Source organism: Diabrotica virgifera, chromosome 2, assembly GCF_917563875.1.
Source record: "Diabrotica virgifera virgifera chromosome 2, PGI_DIABVI_V3a".
In the NCBI taxonomy this organism is placed as follows: domain Eukaryota; kingdom Metazoa; phylum Arthropoda; class Insecta; order Coleoptera; family Chrysomelidae; genus Diabrotica; species Diabrotica virgifera.
In genome coordinates, this window is record NC_065444.1 from 280,366,486 (window position 1) to 280,386,612 (window position 20,127).

Below are 20,127 nucleotides of genomic sequence, written 5' to 3' on the forward strand. Positions count from 1 at the left end.
CACTTTTAAGAGTTTAACAATAATTTAAATAAAACCCTTTCACCCCCAGCTACTAATTTTTTTGAGGTCAATAATCCCAGCGATTTTAAGTTTGGACAAACGGCCTAAGTTTCCATGCTTATATACCAACGGCCCTACGTTGTACGTCATAGGAACGAACCTACACTGAAAAATGTATTAACGTGTACAAAAAAAGATATTTTCTATTAAAATGCATGATACCGTTGAGTGAAAAGTATAAAGAGACACAACCAAATGTACTAATTTGTGCCAAACTTTTCTCACGGATAGATGGCACCTGTACAGGATTCTCCAGGATTTCCCACACTTTTTACTTATTTGGATTAGAGATTCAGTGGCGTATTGTTTTATAATAGTATGATACAATTGATTCAAAAGATGGCATAACCCAGACATCCAAAGTGAAAGTTATCCTCCAACACCAAATTGTTCTATATGGTCCATATAATTTTCAGGAAAAAGTCACACCATTTTGAGCGTCGGGTTTGGGGGGGGGGGGGGAGAGGAGGGAGAAATCGGTAAATTCGTAGTTTTTTACGTTTTTCGTCAATATTTCTATAACTATGCGGTTTATCATGAACAACCTTCTATACAAAAATGTTCCACATTAAATTTGAAATAAAAAAGGCTCTATGCATAATCCTTCTAAAATGAACAGTTCCAAAGTTACGGAGGTAGTATGGTATAATTATTGGTCCAAAAAGAGGCCAAACCCAGACATCCAAAGTAAAATTTTTCCTCCAATACCAAATTGTTCTATATGGTCCACATATTGTTCAGTAAAAAGTTACACCATTTTGAGCGTCCGGTTTAGGGGGGGGGGGGGAAGATGGGGGAGAAGTCGGTAAATTAGTAGTTTTTTACGTTTTCGTCAATATTTCTAAAACTACGCTTTAGCGTAAACAATGTTCTATACAAAAATGTTCTACATAAATTTTAAAACAAAAAAGATCCTATGCATAATTGTTATAAAATCAACGGTTCCAGAGTTACGGAGGGTGAAAAGTGGAGGTTTTCGATACTTTTTATATTTTTTTGGCAATTGATGATGATTTTAGGTGGTGAGGTTGACGTTTCTTCAAGGGCTTATCACCATCGGCCACTGAAATAGCAAATTTTATTTACAAAACAAAATCGTGTTAAAGAAAATTCCTTTCATTAGTAATATTATAAATTGCCCAAAATATATAAAAAGTATCGAAAACCTCCACTTTTCACCCTCCGTAACTCTGGAAACCCTGATTTTATAAAAATTTTCATAAATTAACATAAACTTTCCTCCGGATTATTAATTTAATCCTCAAGAAACTGTGTACCTGCAAAATATACATTCTTATCTGGAACTATAAATTCAGTGTTTACCTGTTGGAAAGTTTATTTACTTTTATTCAAATTTTGGGTAAATATACCTGAAATCTAATGACACAGCATTTATCAATCATAAAATAGGTTTTCCCAAAATGTACTTAAATACTAATTCTGGTTAACTATTACTAAATATAACGGTCTTTTCTACCTGTCTAATCTTTGGACAAAATTGTTTGTTTGAAAAGGGGTCGACCCACGATATACTAAACTGTGACTGAACTAAATAATTGAAGACAGATACTAATTTTCAATATTTATTTACAGTGGAACCCCGATAAGTCGGCCTCCGATAACCCGGAAGTCCGGCTAACCTGGATTGATTTTCATCAGATAAAATAAAAATGTTTTCACTTTGACTGAGTTTTTTTACCAAGAAATAAACAATAATGTATACAACTGTACGTAATTTAGATGTACTGGACATAAGTATTTCATTTTTTTGGCAATTATAATTAAGTTTATCTGTATTTTATTAATTTTTACCATATTCTCCGGCTAACCCGGATTTTCAATAACCCGGATCGGCCGCGGTCCCGATTAATCCGACTTATCGAGGTTCCACAGTATTTATTTATTTATTTATTTTGAAACGTTTTTTTCAGTGTAAGCAAAAAATCCAAATAAAAACAGTTCAAACGTAATAAAATAAATTTGACGTACGTCGTACGTCCTGAAGTATAGTAAGTGGACGTACGTCGTACGTCCACTGGTGCTGAAAGGGTTGAGTAATTATTGTGAATGGTAAAATTAAGAGAATTGAAGAAGTAACGAAACAGCCAACAAGAAATACTGGAGATACCAGAAATACAAAAATTTTAAATCGGAAAACCAATATCCAGAAATACAAAACTGAAAATATACCAAGTTACAATCAGACCAATAGTTACATACGCAGCTGAAACAATGTGCCTCACAAATAAAGATGAAGAAAACGAAACTAAGAAGAACGAACCAGAAAACAAGAGACACAATGAAGGGAGAATATATAGTTAGACTTATTAAAGCACAGAGACTGAGATGGCTGGGACACATAGAGATAAGTAAAAACGACCTACTGATTAAGGCTACCAGATGGAATCCAGAAACAGAAAGACCTAGAGAGCAATGCGAGGACCAGGTCATGAGAGATATCACAATACTGAAAGTGAGAAACTGGGGGGACCTATGTATAGATCGAAAGGAGTGGAACCAAAATTGCAACGACAAGTCATACAACAAACTTTGAAAATACATAAGAAGAATACGGTGTGATTTACCGCAATGAGCCAATCAAATACATCTAAATAATAGCGGTAAACATTCCATCGGGAAGGAAAGGCCTTGATGATAAATAACGAAAATACGGAGAAGGAGAGATAGAGATATACAGTGTGTCCACGGATGGGGTGCCCAAGAGGAAAAACTTTTTTATTTTCAATTTTAGCGAAAAATGTCATTCTAGATAAAAAGTTTTGCTTGTTCTAAAACCCCATTAAACGAAATCAAATTCAAGTTTTTCAAAACCTGCTTAATTTTGTAGCCTATTTTTATGTAATTCCCTATAAATTTTTGCACTAAGTTCGAAATCGTAACAATAACCTAGTGTTGCTAAGCTACAATGTAGCTTAGTAACTGTCAACTCTGATAAATAATTTGCGAATTGCCATTCTTTTTCGACAAGAAAATGTTAAGCATCCAACAATAAATTCTTTGTTAAACGCTTAAAATTGTCGAAAAAAAAATGATAATTCGCAAATTATTTATCAGAGTGGACAGTTAGTAAGTTACATTGTAGCTTAGCAACACTAAGATTATTGTTACGATTTCGAACTTAGTGCAAAAATTTATAGGGAATTACATAGAATAGGCTAATAACCTAGTGTTGCTAAGTGGAAGTAGTATTTATATGGGCAAAAGGGCATGCCGGTATACTGGGTAATGAGAAAATGGATGAGTTGGCCAAAGATGCAATAAAAAAAGGTGAGACACTAACTCACATCTTATCGACAGATGCAATAAATGACGTCAAAGTTAAAATAAATAAAATATGGAAAAAAGAATGGAAAAATATTACAAGCATGTCAAAAATTTATATTTTTCTTTACATCAAGAACTTCCTCCGCCACCTGAATACATATTTAAATATAACCTGCCAAAGCAAGATATTTCTACTATTGTCACATTAAAAACTCGACACGGAAAATATGAGGCACATCTGCACAAATTAGGAATAATTAATTCATTAGTCTGTTTTTGTGATAATGTTTCGATTAGAGATTTAAACCATATTTTCTTGGAATGCAAAATTAACGAGAGATATATAAATCAATTATATTACAATTTACGACACACACAAGTTCATTTTCCAATTAGTATAGAATATCTACTAAGTTGTCATAAAATGGAAATATTTAAATTACCCATAAACTACTTGAAAGAAACAAATATAATCATTTAAGTGAAATACGTATAAATATAACAAAACTAATAAATTGAGGTAAAAATAAAATAAAAATCTGTGGCTACCGGACTCGCATCCAAGCCATTTTTTCACACACACACACATAGAATAGGCTACAAAATTAACAGGTTTTGAAAAACTTGAATTTGATTTCGTATTATGGGGTTTTAGAACAAGCAAAACTTTTTATTAAGAATGACATTTTTCGCTAAAATTGAAAATAAAAAAGTTTTTCCTCTTGGGCACCCCATCCGTGGACACACTGTACTCACTAAGTAGTTTGTTTCGTTTTTGTACATATTGGCGTTTTCTACATAATTTCCAAATGTAATTTTCATTTTATAAAATAAACTTTCAACTATACAGAGTGGGCCAATGAAAACAGTCCACCTCGATATTTGGCAGTATTTATTAGATTTTAAGTAAATGAAGAAACAGGTCGATTTTTGATCTAAGGTGGACACATTTTTACGGTACATACATTTGTCTTTTGTCAACCCCCTCCCTTCCACATCCCTCACCCATTATTTTTAAATAGGAAATGGGGTCGTGTGCTAGCTCATTTGAAAGGTTATTCAATTCTCTATGCAGTAATATAAACATTTTACTTCTTGTTAGAGTTTTTTAACTATATGGTATACAGCCAACAGGGAACTACACCTTTTTAGTTTTAGATTAACATAATTATTTATACAGGGTGTCCAAGAAAAAATATTTTAATTAAATTAATTGACACAAAAAGAAGAATGTATCTATGTAATTTATTTAATTCAAAATACATTCTACTGCTGTCATAAAAGGGGAAAATATTTTTTGATAAATAAACATTGCTTTTCGCTTAATTTCAATGTTCAAGCTGACACCCATCTGCCTCTTGGTAAATTGAATATTGAATTTAAGCAACAAACAATATTTATTTATCAAATAAACATTCTTTTCTGTCTTCTGTCAGCAGTAGAATGTATTTTGAGTTTAACAAATTACATACATTCTTCTTTTTGTGTCAATTAATTTAATTCAAAATAATTTTTCTTGGACACCCTGTACAAATAATTATGTCAATGTTAATAATACTGAATAGAGAATTGAATAACCTTTCAAATGAGCTAGCATACGACCCCTTTTCCCTATTTAAAAATAAGGGGCGGGAGAAGTGCAAGGGAGGGGATTGACAAATGACAGATGTATGTACCGTAAAAATGTGGCCCCCTTAGAATAAAAATCGACCTGTTTCGTCATTTCCTTAAAATCTAATAAATACTGCCAAATATCGAGGTGGACTGTTTTCTTTGGCCCACCCTGTATTCTGTAATTAACAAGGACACTTACCTTGTAGCATCTTCATTTATTTTAGCTTGGTCTAAGGGCAAAGGACTGCATTTTTTGTCTAATACACATTCTGCATCTGAAATATAAATATGACTGATTTATATGAGAAAAAGCGCAATTGAACAATTTTACAGATCAAACTAGAGAATTTGAAATCAGTTATTGAAACATTAACCTAAGTATTTTCCAGTTGTTACAATGATATGTAATAAATGTAAGCACAGTTTGAAAACACTATACTACATAACTATCGACCATTTTTTAGAAATGATGGATAATAAATGCTCTAATAGTTCATAAATGTGTTTTTATTACTTAATTACAAAGTATATAATAGTGGAGGTGTACTTTGACCTTGCGTGATTAAAAAAGATACCGACAAAAATGATTTTGCTAATTGATTAATAATCTTTTTGAAAACTATCACAAATTTATGGTAAATCTAGTACTTGCGCTTAATAAAAATTAAGGAAGAAGAAAACTACTAGTCTTTTGAGATGGCTAATACGAAATCGATCGAATATGAAACACTAGGTTGAGTTTAATGCCAATCTTTGCCTGATTCCTGTTTTTTCACATTGAGTAGAAACTGCACTTACGTTATCGATATCTAACAAAATGAGTCTCGCATAAAGACGAATGTAAAATACCTGTTCCAATGAAAATATCCATTTGGAAGAAAAAACCTTGCTAATATCGACTTTAATACATTTATTATCCATTGTCAGTGCCAATACAGTGATCAGTGCGCTTAAAAACCGGAAAACATTTCAACGGGAAACAGAGATGAAACTTGTAGAGGTGGGAAATTATCTATTGAAACTTATAACTTCCATTATATTGATAGTTTTCCTCCTTTAGACGTAACGGAGTAAAACGGTCACAGGAGAATTTTATAAAATCACAGTGGCAGTTGTCAAACTTCTCCGATACGTATAAAGGTGAGAAACTATCAATATAATGTAAATTTATGGGTTTCTATTGATAATTTCTCTACTTCTACTAGTTTCATCTCTTTTTATTTCACAATATATTGTTTTTTCCGTCTTTTGCATCATTTTGCCGGTTCTTAGTGCACTCATCACTGTATACGTGTCCCATTAAAAAAACACATTTTTGGTTCATTACGTTGTTCTGACTGACCCTGTATAATCGAAAATGATTTTAAATTACAGACGTCTTTAATATACATCAGCTTTGTTATAACATTTTTTTATACAGGGTGTCCCGGAAAATAGTGCGTTCCTTAAAGGTATAGGTAGAAGGCACCATGTAGAACAAAAAACTCTTATAACATTTTTTTCTAAATGCAACCGTTTGACCAAAAAATTAAAATACATTTTGGTATGAAAATTTAAATCTGACAACTATGTGCGGTACGCAAATTTAAGCATAGACAGTCCCATGTAAATAGATAGAAGATAGATAGAGATAGTAAACAGAGGGTTTTAAAGAATCCTGTTTAGTGTCAATGCCGAAAATGTTTTCGAATAGTGAGTGTATTACCTATTATGTTATTACCTATGAATGGTGTTTGTGAAAGGTTACTTGAAACATCTATTCGGTATAATAATTATTTTCAAGTAAGTAGAACTTAGTTATTTCAGTTCACAAGTAAACAAATTACTGAGACATTATCTGGTGTATTTAAGCTCCACTGTAAACTATTAAAACTATGTAATTCAGTTAAAGCCCTCAGCAATACTCAGCATTCAACCCATTTAAACCTTACTAAATACATAATACTAGTTCAGTTAAAAGATGTGTTTTTACGTTAAAAGATGTGTAATTCGTTTAAAATTATGCTATAGGTATTTCAATACATTTCAAAAGAAAATAATTTTAATAAACAAATAGTAAATACATAAGTATTACCTACTATTAGGTTGGATTATTTTAAATACTGTAAATCACAATCAAACGAGTTCTTATTATCTGTTATATTATTCCGTAGTGCGTACGATGTTGCCAGTTTATTAAAATTTCCAAACATTAAAATACAGGTATATGGAAAACAATGTTAACTTTTTTTTGGAAACGGTTAACTTTAGAAAAAAATGGTATAGGACTTTTTTGTTCCAAATTGTGTATTCTCTCCATACCTTAAAGGAACGCACTATTTTCCGGGACACCCTGTATACTCCATAGTTTGGCCGTAATCAAAGAAAACCAGAGGTTTCGCGCAACCTGGTAAATTTTTATTACAATTAATTGTATTAACTGATTCACTAAAGCACAAATATCTATTTAATGCCCTTGGTTGCAGCTATCCAGCCCAGCCCTAATTCTACTACATGCACCTTCATCTATTTCCCCATTATTCTGTAATACCGATCCTAGGTAGTTAAAACTATTGCTATTCACAATGATTTCACCATCCAAAGATACCATTTTATTTGTAGTAACTAAAAAATTCTCTGTTTTTGTCCTACTAAGTTTTAAACCTTTTTACTCCAGAGCTTGTCTTCAATGTTCCAGTTTTTGTTCTAAGTCTCTTTCCTACTAACACATCATTAGCATACATTAAGCACCATGGAGTGTTACCCTGTAGTTTGGTAGTTATCTGGTCCAAAACTAATGAGAATAAATACGGACTAAGCACCGAGCCCTGGTGCAATCCTACTTTCACACGAAACTTATCAGTCACTCCCACACCTGTCCTAATACTAGTCGTTACTTCCTCATACATATCTCTCACAATCTTTACATATTCACCAGGGACTCTTTTCTTATCGAGTGCCCACCACAGAATCTCTCGAGGAACTCTATCATATGCTTTTTCAAGATCAATGAATACCATATGAGCGTTTGTTTCTTTACTCCTGTATTTTTCCATTAACTGCTTTATAATGAAAATTGCATCTGTTGTTGATCTGCCCTGCATAAAGCCATATTGATTATCGGATATTTCGGTTTCTTCACGTATCCGTCTATCAATTACTCTCTCCCACATTTTCATGGTGTGACTAAGCAGTCTTATATCTCTGTAGTTTGTACATTGTTGTATACCTCCCTTGTTTTTGTAGACAGGTACCAGTATACTGCTTCTCCATTCGTCTGGCATTTGTCCAACTTCCATAATTCTATTAAATAAACCTGCTAGCCAACTTGTTCCTGTCTCTACCAATGCTCTCCATACTTCCCCAGGAATATCATCTGGTCCGACTGCTTTACCTTTTTTTTCATTTTTTGAAGCGCTTGAGCCACTTCCTCGTTTGTTATTTTGGTGACCATTGCTGTTAATGTCTCCGTTAACTCCACAGGCTGTCTGTCAAATTCATCATTTAATAAACTGTCAAAGTACTTTCTCCATCTCTTTTTGACATCCTTTTCGTGAATTAGTATTTTATTATTTTCATCTCAGATACAATCTCTCAGATACATTTTCATCTCAGATTTTCATCTCAGATACATCTAATCTGATAAGTACAAATTGTAAATCAAAGATACAAAATATCAAATCAGAAGTAGACAAAATGGATTCGAAGTACGTTGAATAGAAAGAAATTTAATAAATGGTAGGTATGTGATCAAAGGTAGAAGTGTGATGGCTATTTAGATAGATATAATTTCAGAATACTTACCAATGCAGAACCCATATTCTGTATTCACCCTGGTTCGAATAAGTTGATCTGACTGAATCAAATTTTTTAAAGTATCCAGAATAGACGTCACCATTTCTGTTTTATCCTTTGCCTGTGGCACGTCCAATTTCTTCACTTCTGAATCTGACGGTAATCTCGGGCCGTCGTAATTATTTAACAAATACTGTGCAGCACCATCGATATTTAATAATTTCAATTTTGTGGAAAAACTCAACGGCTCTGTAAAATAAGCTATTTTAGAATTTTAACATAGTCTAAAAACTACGGCTACAACTACAATTATTTGGTTTGCAAATAAATAAAGACAAAACCAAAATGATGACTACCTTGGTGTTAGGAGGATCAATAACACTCGAAGACAATATCATAGAAGAAATAAGTTATCTCGGACAAGACATCAAAATTTCTAGAGACAATCAGACCCAAGAGATAGATAGAGGGATTGGTCTAGGCTGGACAGTATATGGTAGATTGAAAGACATATTCACCAGTGAAATTCCTTTAAACCTTAATGGGAAAGTATACAATCAATGTGTTTTTGCAGTCATTACGTATGGAGCTGAAACACTAACATTATAGACTGGGAGATATTATACAGAAGTTCAGCCACGATTTTCTAAGTCCTGCCTTTTGCAATACTGGAAGGGTAGACGATGTACTTACAATCTGTGGAAATATCCACAAATTTCCTGTGACATTTTCCTGTAAAAATGAGATTTTCCCAAAAAATAAAAATAGGGTTTTGCGATGAATTTCTACGTCCTGCCATATCCGTAGATAGACAGGATACTATCGATTTTATAAAGAAAATTTTTTGGACAGGAGGGTTGCAAACGGGGTAACGGAGTATATATGTATACAAACAAGTAAGGAAAATAATGAAATTTTCATGATTTTCTAGGTCCTGCCAACTAAATAAACTAAACATATTTATTTCAAAATGCTCAAAAAATATTGGCATGACGTCTCCTAATGTTTAAGTACACTTGTCCCTTGGAAAATTCTGCGGAAAATGTTTACCCTGATTCCGTGATTTTCTTAGTCCTGCCTTTAAAAAGTTATAATACTTAAATACAATCAATACCTTTTCGGTACTCGGCAGGAAGGTTAAATGGTTCTTGTAAGACGGCAGGAGTCCTAGATTTGTAAGAAAATTCGTGAAAAAGTCAACGATTTTCTGAGTCATGCCATTTTGCACATGTTTCAAGAATCTTAATATAAGTCTATTTACAAAGAGGCAGGATGGTTTTATGGTTATTTTGTATACAGGGTGGGGCATTAGTGTGACAAAGTCCAATTACTCATTTGTCGTAAGATATACGAAAAAAGTTATTTAGGTAAAACATGGGCCACAGATAGGACTATGATTTAACAGTATTTTCTAATATACAGGGCTACCCGTTTTGACAGGGTGACACAAATTTTTGTTTTTTTAAATGGAATACCCTGTATATATTTACATTTTTGAATTCTACTCGATGTTCTCTTTAATGAAATATAGTGTTTTGGAATAATATACAAGGTAGTTTAAAATATAATTACGTTTTTTTGTTAATTTTGTAGGAACATTCACACCCTATACATATTGTTAGTGATTTGATATCCAAACTTCTATTAATTTATGTTTAAACGATTTTTAATATAGTCTACTATTGTCAGTTATTAATAGTATACCAAAATGTTTAATTTTAGTATACGGGGTTGGTTGAAACTCGGAATGAGTATTTTCTGAAGAGGACACCCTGTATTTTAGTATTATAAGAAAATGATATTTTATGGTACCTTTTTATTTGTTAAGCATTTTCTATACCATATTTATATACTAATTTCGGCAGTAAATTGATACAGACAGATTACTCAGGTGGTTTTTGGGGTTTCTGAACAATAATGTCACATTAGAACAGATCTTTACCTAGTGCTCGGGGTGACTGATATACACGCCATATTCTTAAATTTCGAGGCTTTCAGACACTAAAGTGATGCAAGTAGATTACTCGAGGAGTTTTGTGGTTGCTGAAGATGAATACGCCATCAGAATCGACCTCCAAAAACCCTCTAAATTCGTGATCAGTCACCCTGGGCACCAGGTGCTCCGAGGGTCGGTTGTAATGTCATATTCGTGTTTGGCCATCCCCAAAAACCCTCGAATAATGTGTTTGCTTTAATTTATTGCCGATATCCTACGAAACTCCAGATGACGTGCCTTAGCAGCAACTCTGGGCACTAGGTGATTCGGAGGTCGGTTCTGCTTGCGTATTCGTAACTCCATAAACCTCTCAAATAACAAAATTTTGCCCTTAATACACTGATTTTGAGAGGTTTATGCACTTTTGGATGCATGTTATGCACTAAAATGCAATTTCCACCCATTTTTATATTGTACACCGTTTCCTGATGTTATCCTGAACACAATGCAAAAAGTTGCAAGTAGATAGGTGCTGTATTTAAAAATCGATTTATTCTGGTGTTGTTAGTGTTAGGACATTTTGCTATTAAATATAGGAAACAATATCAGGACAATATCTACAATCCTACAATATCAGGAAAACCAGTTGAGTGCGGCAACTTAGCGCCTGTTACATGCGTGTGTATATTGTGGGAAGTAAGAAGGCGGGATAAAATTGCTATTCAACAAAAATATATTGATAACAAAAAACAACGTTTCATGAAAATTAAACACGGCTAAACAAATCTTAAAGTCCGCCTACCAATGAAACGAGTGTGATTCATGCTCATAAAACATTTTTATTTTCGGAGAGTCGCATAAATGGCGGGACGTCTATTTGTTTAGCAGTGTTTTATTTCCATGAAACTTGATTTACGTTTCATGTTTCTTTGATGTGCGGCCTGCCTAAGGGAGCTAAAGCTCTTTAAAGATGGCGCGTTGTAATTAGTTTTTTATATCTCCAGAACGCTTCCATTTCGAAAGACAAAAACTGGTCCGCCTTTTTTTCTTCCAGAGATAAATCGATTCCATCAATTGCGAATCTCTAGTACCAGTACCAGTCATAGGAATCTTTTTTGTCTTTCCCTTTTAGGTATTTTTGACACTAGATTATTAAATTGTGAGGTATTCTAGTACTAAAAAGTACTCCTGCTTTAAGTCAGTAGGATGCACGGTTTTCTGGAAAAATCCATTTTAAAATTTTTCGTTTGCTGAATTTGAAAAAAATTTAAAAGAAATAAAAAAACGGTGTATTTGCCGACTCAAAGCAAGAGTAACTTTTAGTACTAGAATACCTCATAATTTAATACTCTACTCTCAAAAATGTCTAAAAATTTAAAGACCAATAAGTTATGAGATAAAATATCCCTTGATCTACCCAAGACGGATGCCTATGACCAGTACTAGAAATTCACAATTGATAAAATCGATTCATCTCTGGAAGAGAAATAAACGTAGCAGTTTTCGTTTTCTTAAATAGAATTTTTCTAAATTCTTTTAAACTCAAAAAACCAAAAAACGAAAAATTTTTCAAATCGATTTTTCTAGAAAACTGCGTATTCTTCCGAGTTAAAGCAAAAATACCTTTTAGTACAAAACTATCCCAGAATTTAATAATACAGTGTCAGAAATGCTTAAAAGTTAGACAGAAAAGTATTCGATAAAATATCCGTTTCCGTACCCAAAACGGACCTCTATGATGACCGGTACTAAAAATTGACAATTGATAATTGACATTTGACAATTGACCTCTGGAAGATCAATAAGTGTACCAGTTTTCGTTTTTCCAAATAAAAGTATTCTGGAGCTATTTTAAAGAAACTAATTACAAGACTTCGATATGCTTCTTCTAGACGAAGCATATCGAAGTAGAGGTCGTCCGCCAACCAGATGGTCTGATGACATCAAACGGATCGACAGAAACTTGATGCAGACAGCACAGGACAGAAATGCATGGAGAACACTGAGGGAGACCTATATCCAGCAGTGGATAGATCAGGGTTGAATTATGACGTTGATTAATTACAAGACTCCATCTTTAAAGAGCTCTAGCTTTCCACGGAAGCATTTTTGAACTAGGTGAATTGAGTTAAATTTTCTTAAAATTATCTGAGGAATCTCCGGTTTTCGTTTGTTATGAGAGTTTCTGGACACCCTGTATAATATAATGGGTAGGTAAATTTCCTACTATAACCAATAAATTGTAAAAATTGTTTATTTACTTTTATTACGTTTACTTAGATAAAAATATGATCTAATCACTTAAAATAAAGATGTTACAGTTTGCTATTAGATTTGAAAAGTGTGTAAAAATTCCGAGACATTATTCAAGAAAATAATATTTAATAGGATACGATTGTTTTAATGATATACAAATTAATTTTTTGTATTATTCATCTTTGCGGTTATCCTGCCAAGTTTTAAACGGTTTTATATTAGTGTTTTTTAAGCATACTCGACATGGCATGACTCAGAAAATTGTGGTGATATGAATATGTTTGTATAACACCCTGAAATAATTTTACAGACACACAATTTAATTTTTTTTATACGAAATAACTATACAACCATCCTGCCTCTTTGAAAATAGATTTATATTAACCTTCTTGAGATATGTGCCAAATGGCATGACTTAGAAAATCGTGTAATTTTCCACGAATTTTCTTACACATTGTTTAACTATATATAGTAAAAAAGGTGTAACTAAACATCCTGCCATTTTGAATAATGTCTACTGAAATTATTTATTTTATAACAAAATTTATTTTATGACTTAGAAAATCACGGAACCAGAGTGAAAATTTTATACAGAATTTTCCAAGAAACAAGTGAAGTTAAACATTAGGTGACGTCATGCCAACATTTTTTTTTGGTCATTTTGAAATAAATATGATTAATATATTAAGTTGGCAGGACTTAGAAAATTATGAAAATTTCATTATTTTCATTACATGTTTGTATATCTGTATACTCCCTTAGTCCTTTTGCAACCGTCCTGCCCAAAAAATGTTTTTCATAAAACAGATAGTATCCTGTTATTCTATGGATATGGCAGGACTTAAAAATTCATCGTAACTCCCAATTTTTTTTTCATGGAAAATCTTATTTTCACAGGAAAATGTCACAGGAAACCAGTGGATTTTTCCACAAATTGTAAGTACCTTCTCTAACCTTCCTTTATTGCAAAGGGCAGGACTTAGAAAATCGTGGTTGAACTTCTGTTAATATCTCCCGGTTTATTAACCAAAGCAAGGGTGTCAAAGCTTAGAATAGCACAGCAAAAAATGGAGAGATCCATTTTAGAAATAAGACTTGAGGATCGAGTAAGAAAATTAGAAATAAGGCAAAGAATGGGTGTGCAATATATCATAGAAAAAATTACCAGATTAAAGTGGAGTTTCGCCGGACATATGGCGACACTGCAGGCTGACAGGTGGACAAAAAGACTGTTAGAATGGAGACCTCGTATGGACAAGAGAAGCAGATGCAGACCACCAACACGCTGGACAGACGACATAAAAAGAATAGATGGTAGATGGATGCAATTAGCACAAGATCGAACTTCCTAGAGACGTGCTGAGGAGGTTTATGTCCTGCAGTGGACAAGAGAAGAAGCTGGATGATGATTATGATGGCTACAACAGAATGTATCACTTTTTAATTCATTGAAATGTTTGTATTTAATCTTTTTAAATGTCCTGTATAATACCTTGTACAAAACAAGTTCATATTTTTGTAACGAGGAAGTGAATTTTAAGCGGATTTAAATTTGGTAAAATACAGGGTGCTTCATTAAAAAAACATATCTTTGATGTGATACAGTGTTATGGAAGACCCTGTATATTTGTAACTAATTTTAAAATGTGATTCTTACAATTACCTTAGTATTAGACAGGGTTGTGTCATGATACAATGAGTACGACTGAACGTCTGTATTCTTTGTATCATGGGGTTGTGTGTTATGCTCAACTTTGTTTAACATGTACTCAGAAATAATATTTAACGAAGACTTGGAAGGGCAAATGTGGAGTTCGAATTAGGGGAGAAGCTATTAAGAGCATCAGATATGTAGATGACACAGCGATCGTGGCTTAAAGCATCGAAGGTCCTTAGTTCTTTATAGATCGAGCCACTAAGTAGAGAATGCTGCAATAACAGACTTTGCATAAATACATCAAAGACAAAGTTACTTGTGGTTAGTAAACAAGATGTTGTACCTAGCAACTAATTAACAACAATGAGCCGATTACAAAAGTTAACAATTTGAAATACCTTTTTTTTTGAAAAATGGCTTTGGCAGAGCCAATTAGCCAGACTTGTTTCTGATTGATTGCAGATTCATAGTTATAAATTTCTTATAACATAAGTACATTCTACAATATTATTTTTATAGATACATTGGTACATTGTGTAGCTTTTTTTTATTTTGTTTTTTTTTTAAATTATTTTACTGTGTTTTTTTAATATATATTTTAATTTGTGCGAAACACTTTTTTTACTTCTTTTTTTTCTATTCTTTTTTATTTTTGTTCCTTTTTTTTTCTTTTTTTATTTATTATTTTTTTTTGTTATTATTTTATTATGTGTTTTTTTAAATATTATTTTTTTTTTAATTTTTTCAAACCACATTAACAAATTATGCCTATTTATTACATATTACGTTTACAACTTGTATTTACATAATTTAACATGTTTATAAATGAGATGAAGAATTTCCATATCATTTGTAAATATTAAAGTATTTAGGTTTATTGGGAAAAAACATTTTAAATCTTTTGATTCCTTATAAAGGTCGTTTATGTTATTTATGTTTAAATGACATTCTAATATGACATGTGTTAGATCTTCGATTTTGCCACAAGTACAATTGGGAGTATCTGCCAAGCCGATTCTATGCATGTAAGATGGCGTAAGATTGGCTCTCAACCGATTAATGGTCTTTATAAAATGTCTGTTATATTCTGTGTAAAACCATCTTTTTGAGAATATCCTAGGGTGGGTTATAATGAGCCAAATTTGAGCCAGTATTACATTCTCTGTAATGCAATTGCCAATTATTTTTAAGTTTTTGTCTGCTAAAAGTATCAATATCTGAAGCTGGAATTAAATTTTTGTTTATTTTTTCTCCGATCACATAAGCTGATTTAGCAAAATTGTCAACTATTTCATTGCCTTTTATTCCCGAATGACCCTTAATCCAAGCAATTGTTACATTTACTCCTAATTGTATAATTTCAAACAGAATTTTAAGAATATTCAATTCAATGTGGTTTATGTGTTTGGACTGTTTGAATGTTACTCAATCTGTCCACCACGCTTTTACTGTCAGTAAATATAACATAATTGCTAGTTGGATTCAGTAGTACATACTGAACAGCAAACATTACTGCTATCATTTCTACTGTGTATATTGAGCATTCAATAGGTAGGCTATATTGATGATGGTAATTTTTATTTTCGTGGAATACTGCACAGCCCGTTCCATTTGCGTCTTTTGACCCATCGGTAAATATGTACTGAAAATTTAACCATTTTTCTCTAATAAGTATATCAAACATATTTGGCGGTAAATGTGAGTTTAAATAACATGTTTTAACTATGTTAGAAAATAATGCTTTTGTCATTGCACTGTTGAAATACCTAGGATGTTGGATAAACGAAACACTAAATCCGGATGAAGAAATTAAAACTCGTATAGAACTTGCAAGGAGAGCATTTATGAAAATTAAATCTATACTGTGCAATTCTCAGATGAACTTACAACTAACAATGAAGTTCTCAAAATGTCATGTGTAACCTGTATTAGTATATGGATGTGAAACCTAGATGATGAAGGTTAATATAATGAGCAAATTAGAAGCCTTAAAGATGTGGTCATATCGTAGAATGCTTAAAATATCATTGGTTCAACAAATTTCATAGAAGTGTTGAGCAGAATAGGTCAATACGAAGGTGACTTGACGAAAATGATAAAAAAGAGAAAACTGGAATATCTGGAGTATATAATAAGAGGTAGCAGATATAGTCCAGTAAGGATCTGTGAAAAACGTCTATCTTTGGATGTGAGAGGTGGCATTCGGATTTTTGCAGATAAAGTTAGGTGACACCTTCAGTAATAATAATTGACTTATGCTCCTTCTCAAATATACCCGGAACATTAATAAAAAAATTAAAATATTTAAAAATTTCGAAAAATGTCGATTTTTTCTGCTTTCTTTGCTTATAACTTTAAAACGATTCGTTTTGGAACAAAGTCGTAGAGAAATAAAATAAAAAATAATTGAATTTTGTATGATATACGACTGGTCAAAAATGTCTTAATGTATTACCTTTTCTGCAATATAGCAATAAATACAAAATAAGGGGGCAAAATACGCCTGCTATTCAATGTTTCTTAACCACTTTGGTGGCACTTAGAACCTTAGTAATTCGCTTAGGAAATTCTTTGTAACATACTTAAACCGTGTACCAAATTTCATTAAAATTGACCTAATAGATTTTGCATAATAAATTTGCAATCTAAATGTTTTTAAAAAAGTTCAAATTTTTTAAAATCTTTCTGAACAAAAAGTAGACCATTTAGAAGTTGGCTAATTTGTTTACATATATAGAGATGCTCTACCTGTCTAATACACTTTACAGAATTAAAATCGGATTATTTAAGGGGCCTCAGCAATGTTTTAAACTTATAAACAATTTTTTGGCTTATAAACAAATAGCTTTGTTTAATAAAAAAAAAAAAAAAAAATTTAGCAATGCAAATAGTTAAAACCGGTATAATTTGACTTAAACTTTCAAATGCTGTCAGCAGAATTGCTAATTTATTTTTTAATCAAAAGTTATTCGCGTTCAAAAATTGCAATTTTTCGATTTTTTGAAAGTTTCACTGCGTTTATCTCGAAAACTATGCATGCTACGAAAAAACTTGTAAGAACATTTTTTGCTTAGAATTTACCCAAGAAATACAAAAAAATATATTATTTTGCGAAAAATCGATGTTATGTAATTCCTCAAGTTCTTTGTTTATAACAATCTTATCGACATCCGGATCAACTGTTATCCAAAAAAATCGTGTTCTACGGGTCAAAAAATACATAAAAATCTTGGGTAAGCCCATCTAAATAAAGGAACCCGTAGCACACCCTCCTGGCCACAGCACTAATTTGTTTATAAGCCAAAAAATTGTTTATAACTTTAAAATATTGCTGAGGCTGCTTAAATAATCCGATTTCAATTCTGTAAAGTGTATTAGATAGGTGGAATGCTTCTTTATATGTAAAAAATTGACAAATCTTTGTATGTTCTAGTTTTTGTTGTGCAAGATTTTAAAAAATTTTAATTTGTTAAAAAAGTTTAGATTGCAAAATTATTATTCAAAATCTAGTAAGTCAATTTTAATTAAATTTGGTGTACGGTTTTAGCACATTACAAAAATTTTCTAAGCGAATTAGGAAGGTTCCAAGTGTAATCTAAGTGATGGAAAATCATTGAATAAGGACAGACTTGTTTTGCACCCTTATTTTATATTTATTGCTATTCTGCAGCAAGGGTGACAAATTAAGACATTTTTAACCAATCGCATCTGATAGAAAATTTAATTATCTTTGTTTTATTCCTATACGACTTTGTTCCAAAATGAATCGTTTTAAAGTTATAAGCAAAAAAAGTAGAAAAAAAAAACGAAATTCTTTGAAATTTTTAAATATTTTATTTATTTTATTAATGTTCCGGCCATATTTGAGGAGCATAAATTAATTATTATTAACGAAGTTATCACCTAACTTTATCCGCAAAAATCTGAATGCCACCTCTCACATCCACCTAAAAACAGATCCTTACTGGTCTAATAGTGCATTCTGCAGTTAATACTCAACTGAAAAATTAAGGGAAAACGGGGAATTGGTAGGAAGACATATTCATGGTTCCTCAAGCCTTTCACCTACACACTGGATTATCAGCAGATGAATTGGTACATGCCGCGCAAGATCGAGAACAATATCAGCAAATTGTCATGAAAGTTACCCACGACTAAAATTTGGGCAAGGTACTCAAAGAAAAAGAAGAACGATTACCTTCCATTTTTGTTAATTACTTTTTTACTCTTGTAATAACAGATTTAATGGACATTGTCACAGATGTTTATATATCATTTTAACGAGTAAACTTACCTTCTAATTGATCTAAAAACGACTTATCTAAAACACTGGACACATGACTGCTGTTGGCTTTATTTAGTAGAGTTAATGACCAGACAATATCTAACCAAACTTGTGGTTTCCCTGCCTCAGACAATGTCAACTGTGGTAACAGAACCTGTAATTTTGTTAAGACTTTATATAATTTACGTAATATAAAAATTCCATTACAATATTTTAAATATTTGCCCAGTGCTAATTGAAAATATTTAAGCTTCAATAAAACTCTATTACCCTTCTTGCCCCCTGAAGATGCTCTAAGAACGAAAGTACTTATGCTAAATAACTGCTCCATATCATGACATGACATCACTAGCTTAAAAATCGAGGGAAAGGTTTTTCTTTTTGCTGATGATACCAGTATCACTTGGAGCAACTCAAATATCGTAACTCTTCATGCTACTATAACTTCTGATCTACTCACAATAAAATCCTGGTCCTATTCAAATTTACTCTCTTTTGACGTAGATAAAACAGTAGCATTATCCTATAAAGGAGCTCTTCAACCCTTACCTCTTCATAACAACCAGATCAGTATCGTTGATTCTGTAAAGTTTCTTGGTATTTTTTTAGATAGCAACCTTAAATGGTCCCTTCATATTGATGTGTTAAGCAAGAAGCTATCCTCAGCTTGCTTTGCAATAAAATCTGTTTCGAAGGAAATTAATTTAGCCTCTTCCAAAATAACATATTTTTCTTTGTTCGAGTCCCATCTTCGATATGGTCTCCCTTTTTGGGGTTCTGGTATGGCTGCCCAATCCGATGTTATTTTTAAATTACAAAAAAGAGCAATACGATATCTGTTTGGCCTCAGCAGAACAACACATTGCAGAAGCTACTTCAAAGATCACAGGATTCTAACACTACCTTCTTTATATATTTTAGAAACTGTTTGCTTAATTCGTAAACATCTACATGTCTTTCCAGCAAGACCTAGACATGACTATTCCACCAGAAATTCTACCTTTGACATCTATTTACCGATACCGTCCAGTGAGTTAGTAAAGAAATCTATATTATATTCTGCAAAAAAAACTTTACAACCATCTTCCTCTACAACTTAAATCTTCAACAGCTTTCCCCAAGTTTGAGTGTCATATGCAGCAGCTTAACTTAACTTATTAAATTTCTTAAGGTAGATTATGCAATTTGCAATTTTTTTTTAAATTTTGCAATAGATTGTTACTGTTTTTTGTTTCACTTCATTATATTTTATGTATATTG

At 32.2% G+C, this 20,127-nt stretch overlaps 1 protein-coding gene across 1 annotated transcript in view; it reads right to left on the minus strand.

Moving 5' to 3' along the window:
- Positions 1–20,127, minus strand: part of LOC126879887 (FAST kinase domain-containing protein 4) — a 31,590-nt gene that overhangs the window by 977 nt on the left and 10,486 nt on the right. Inside the window, exons 5-7 of the mRNA XM_050643229.1 lie at positions 18,877–19,021; positions 8,743–8,982; positions 5,159–5,234 (exon numbers count right to left, since the gene is read on the minus strand). Of these exons, the coding sequence (XP_050499186.1) occupies positions 5,159–5,234; positions 8,743–8,982; positions 18,877–19,021 (461 nt within the window). The remainder of the gene's footprint in view (positions 1–5,158; positions 5,235–8,742; positions 8,983–18,876; positions 19,022–20,127) is intronic.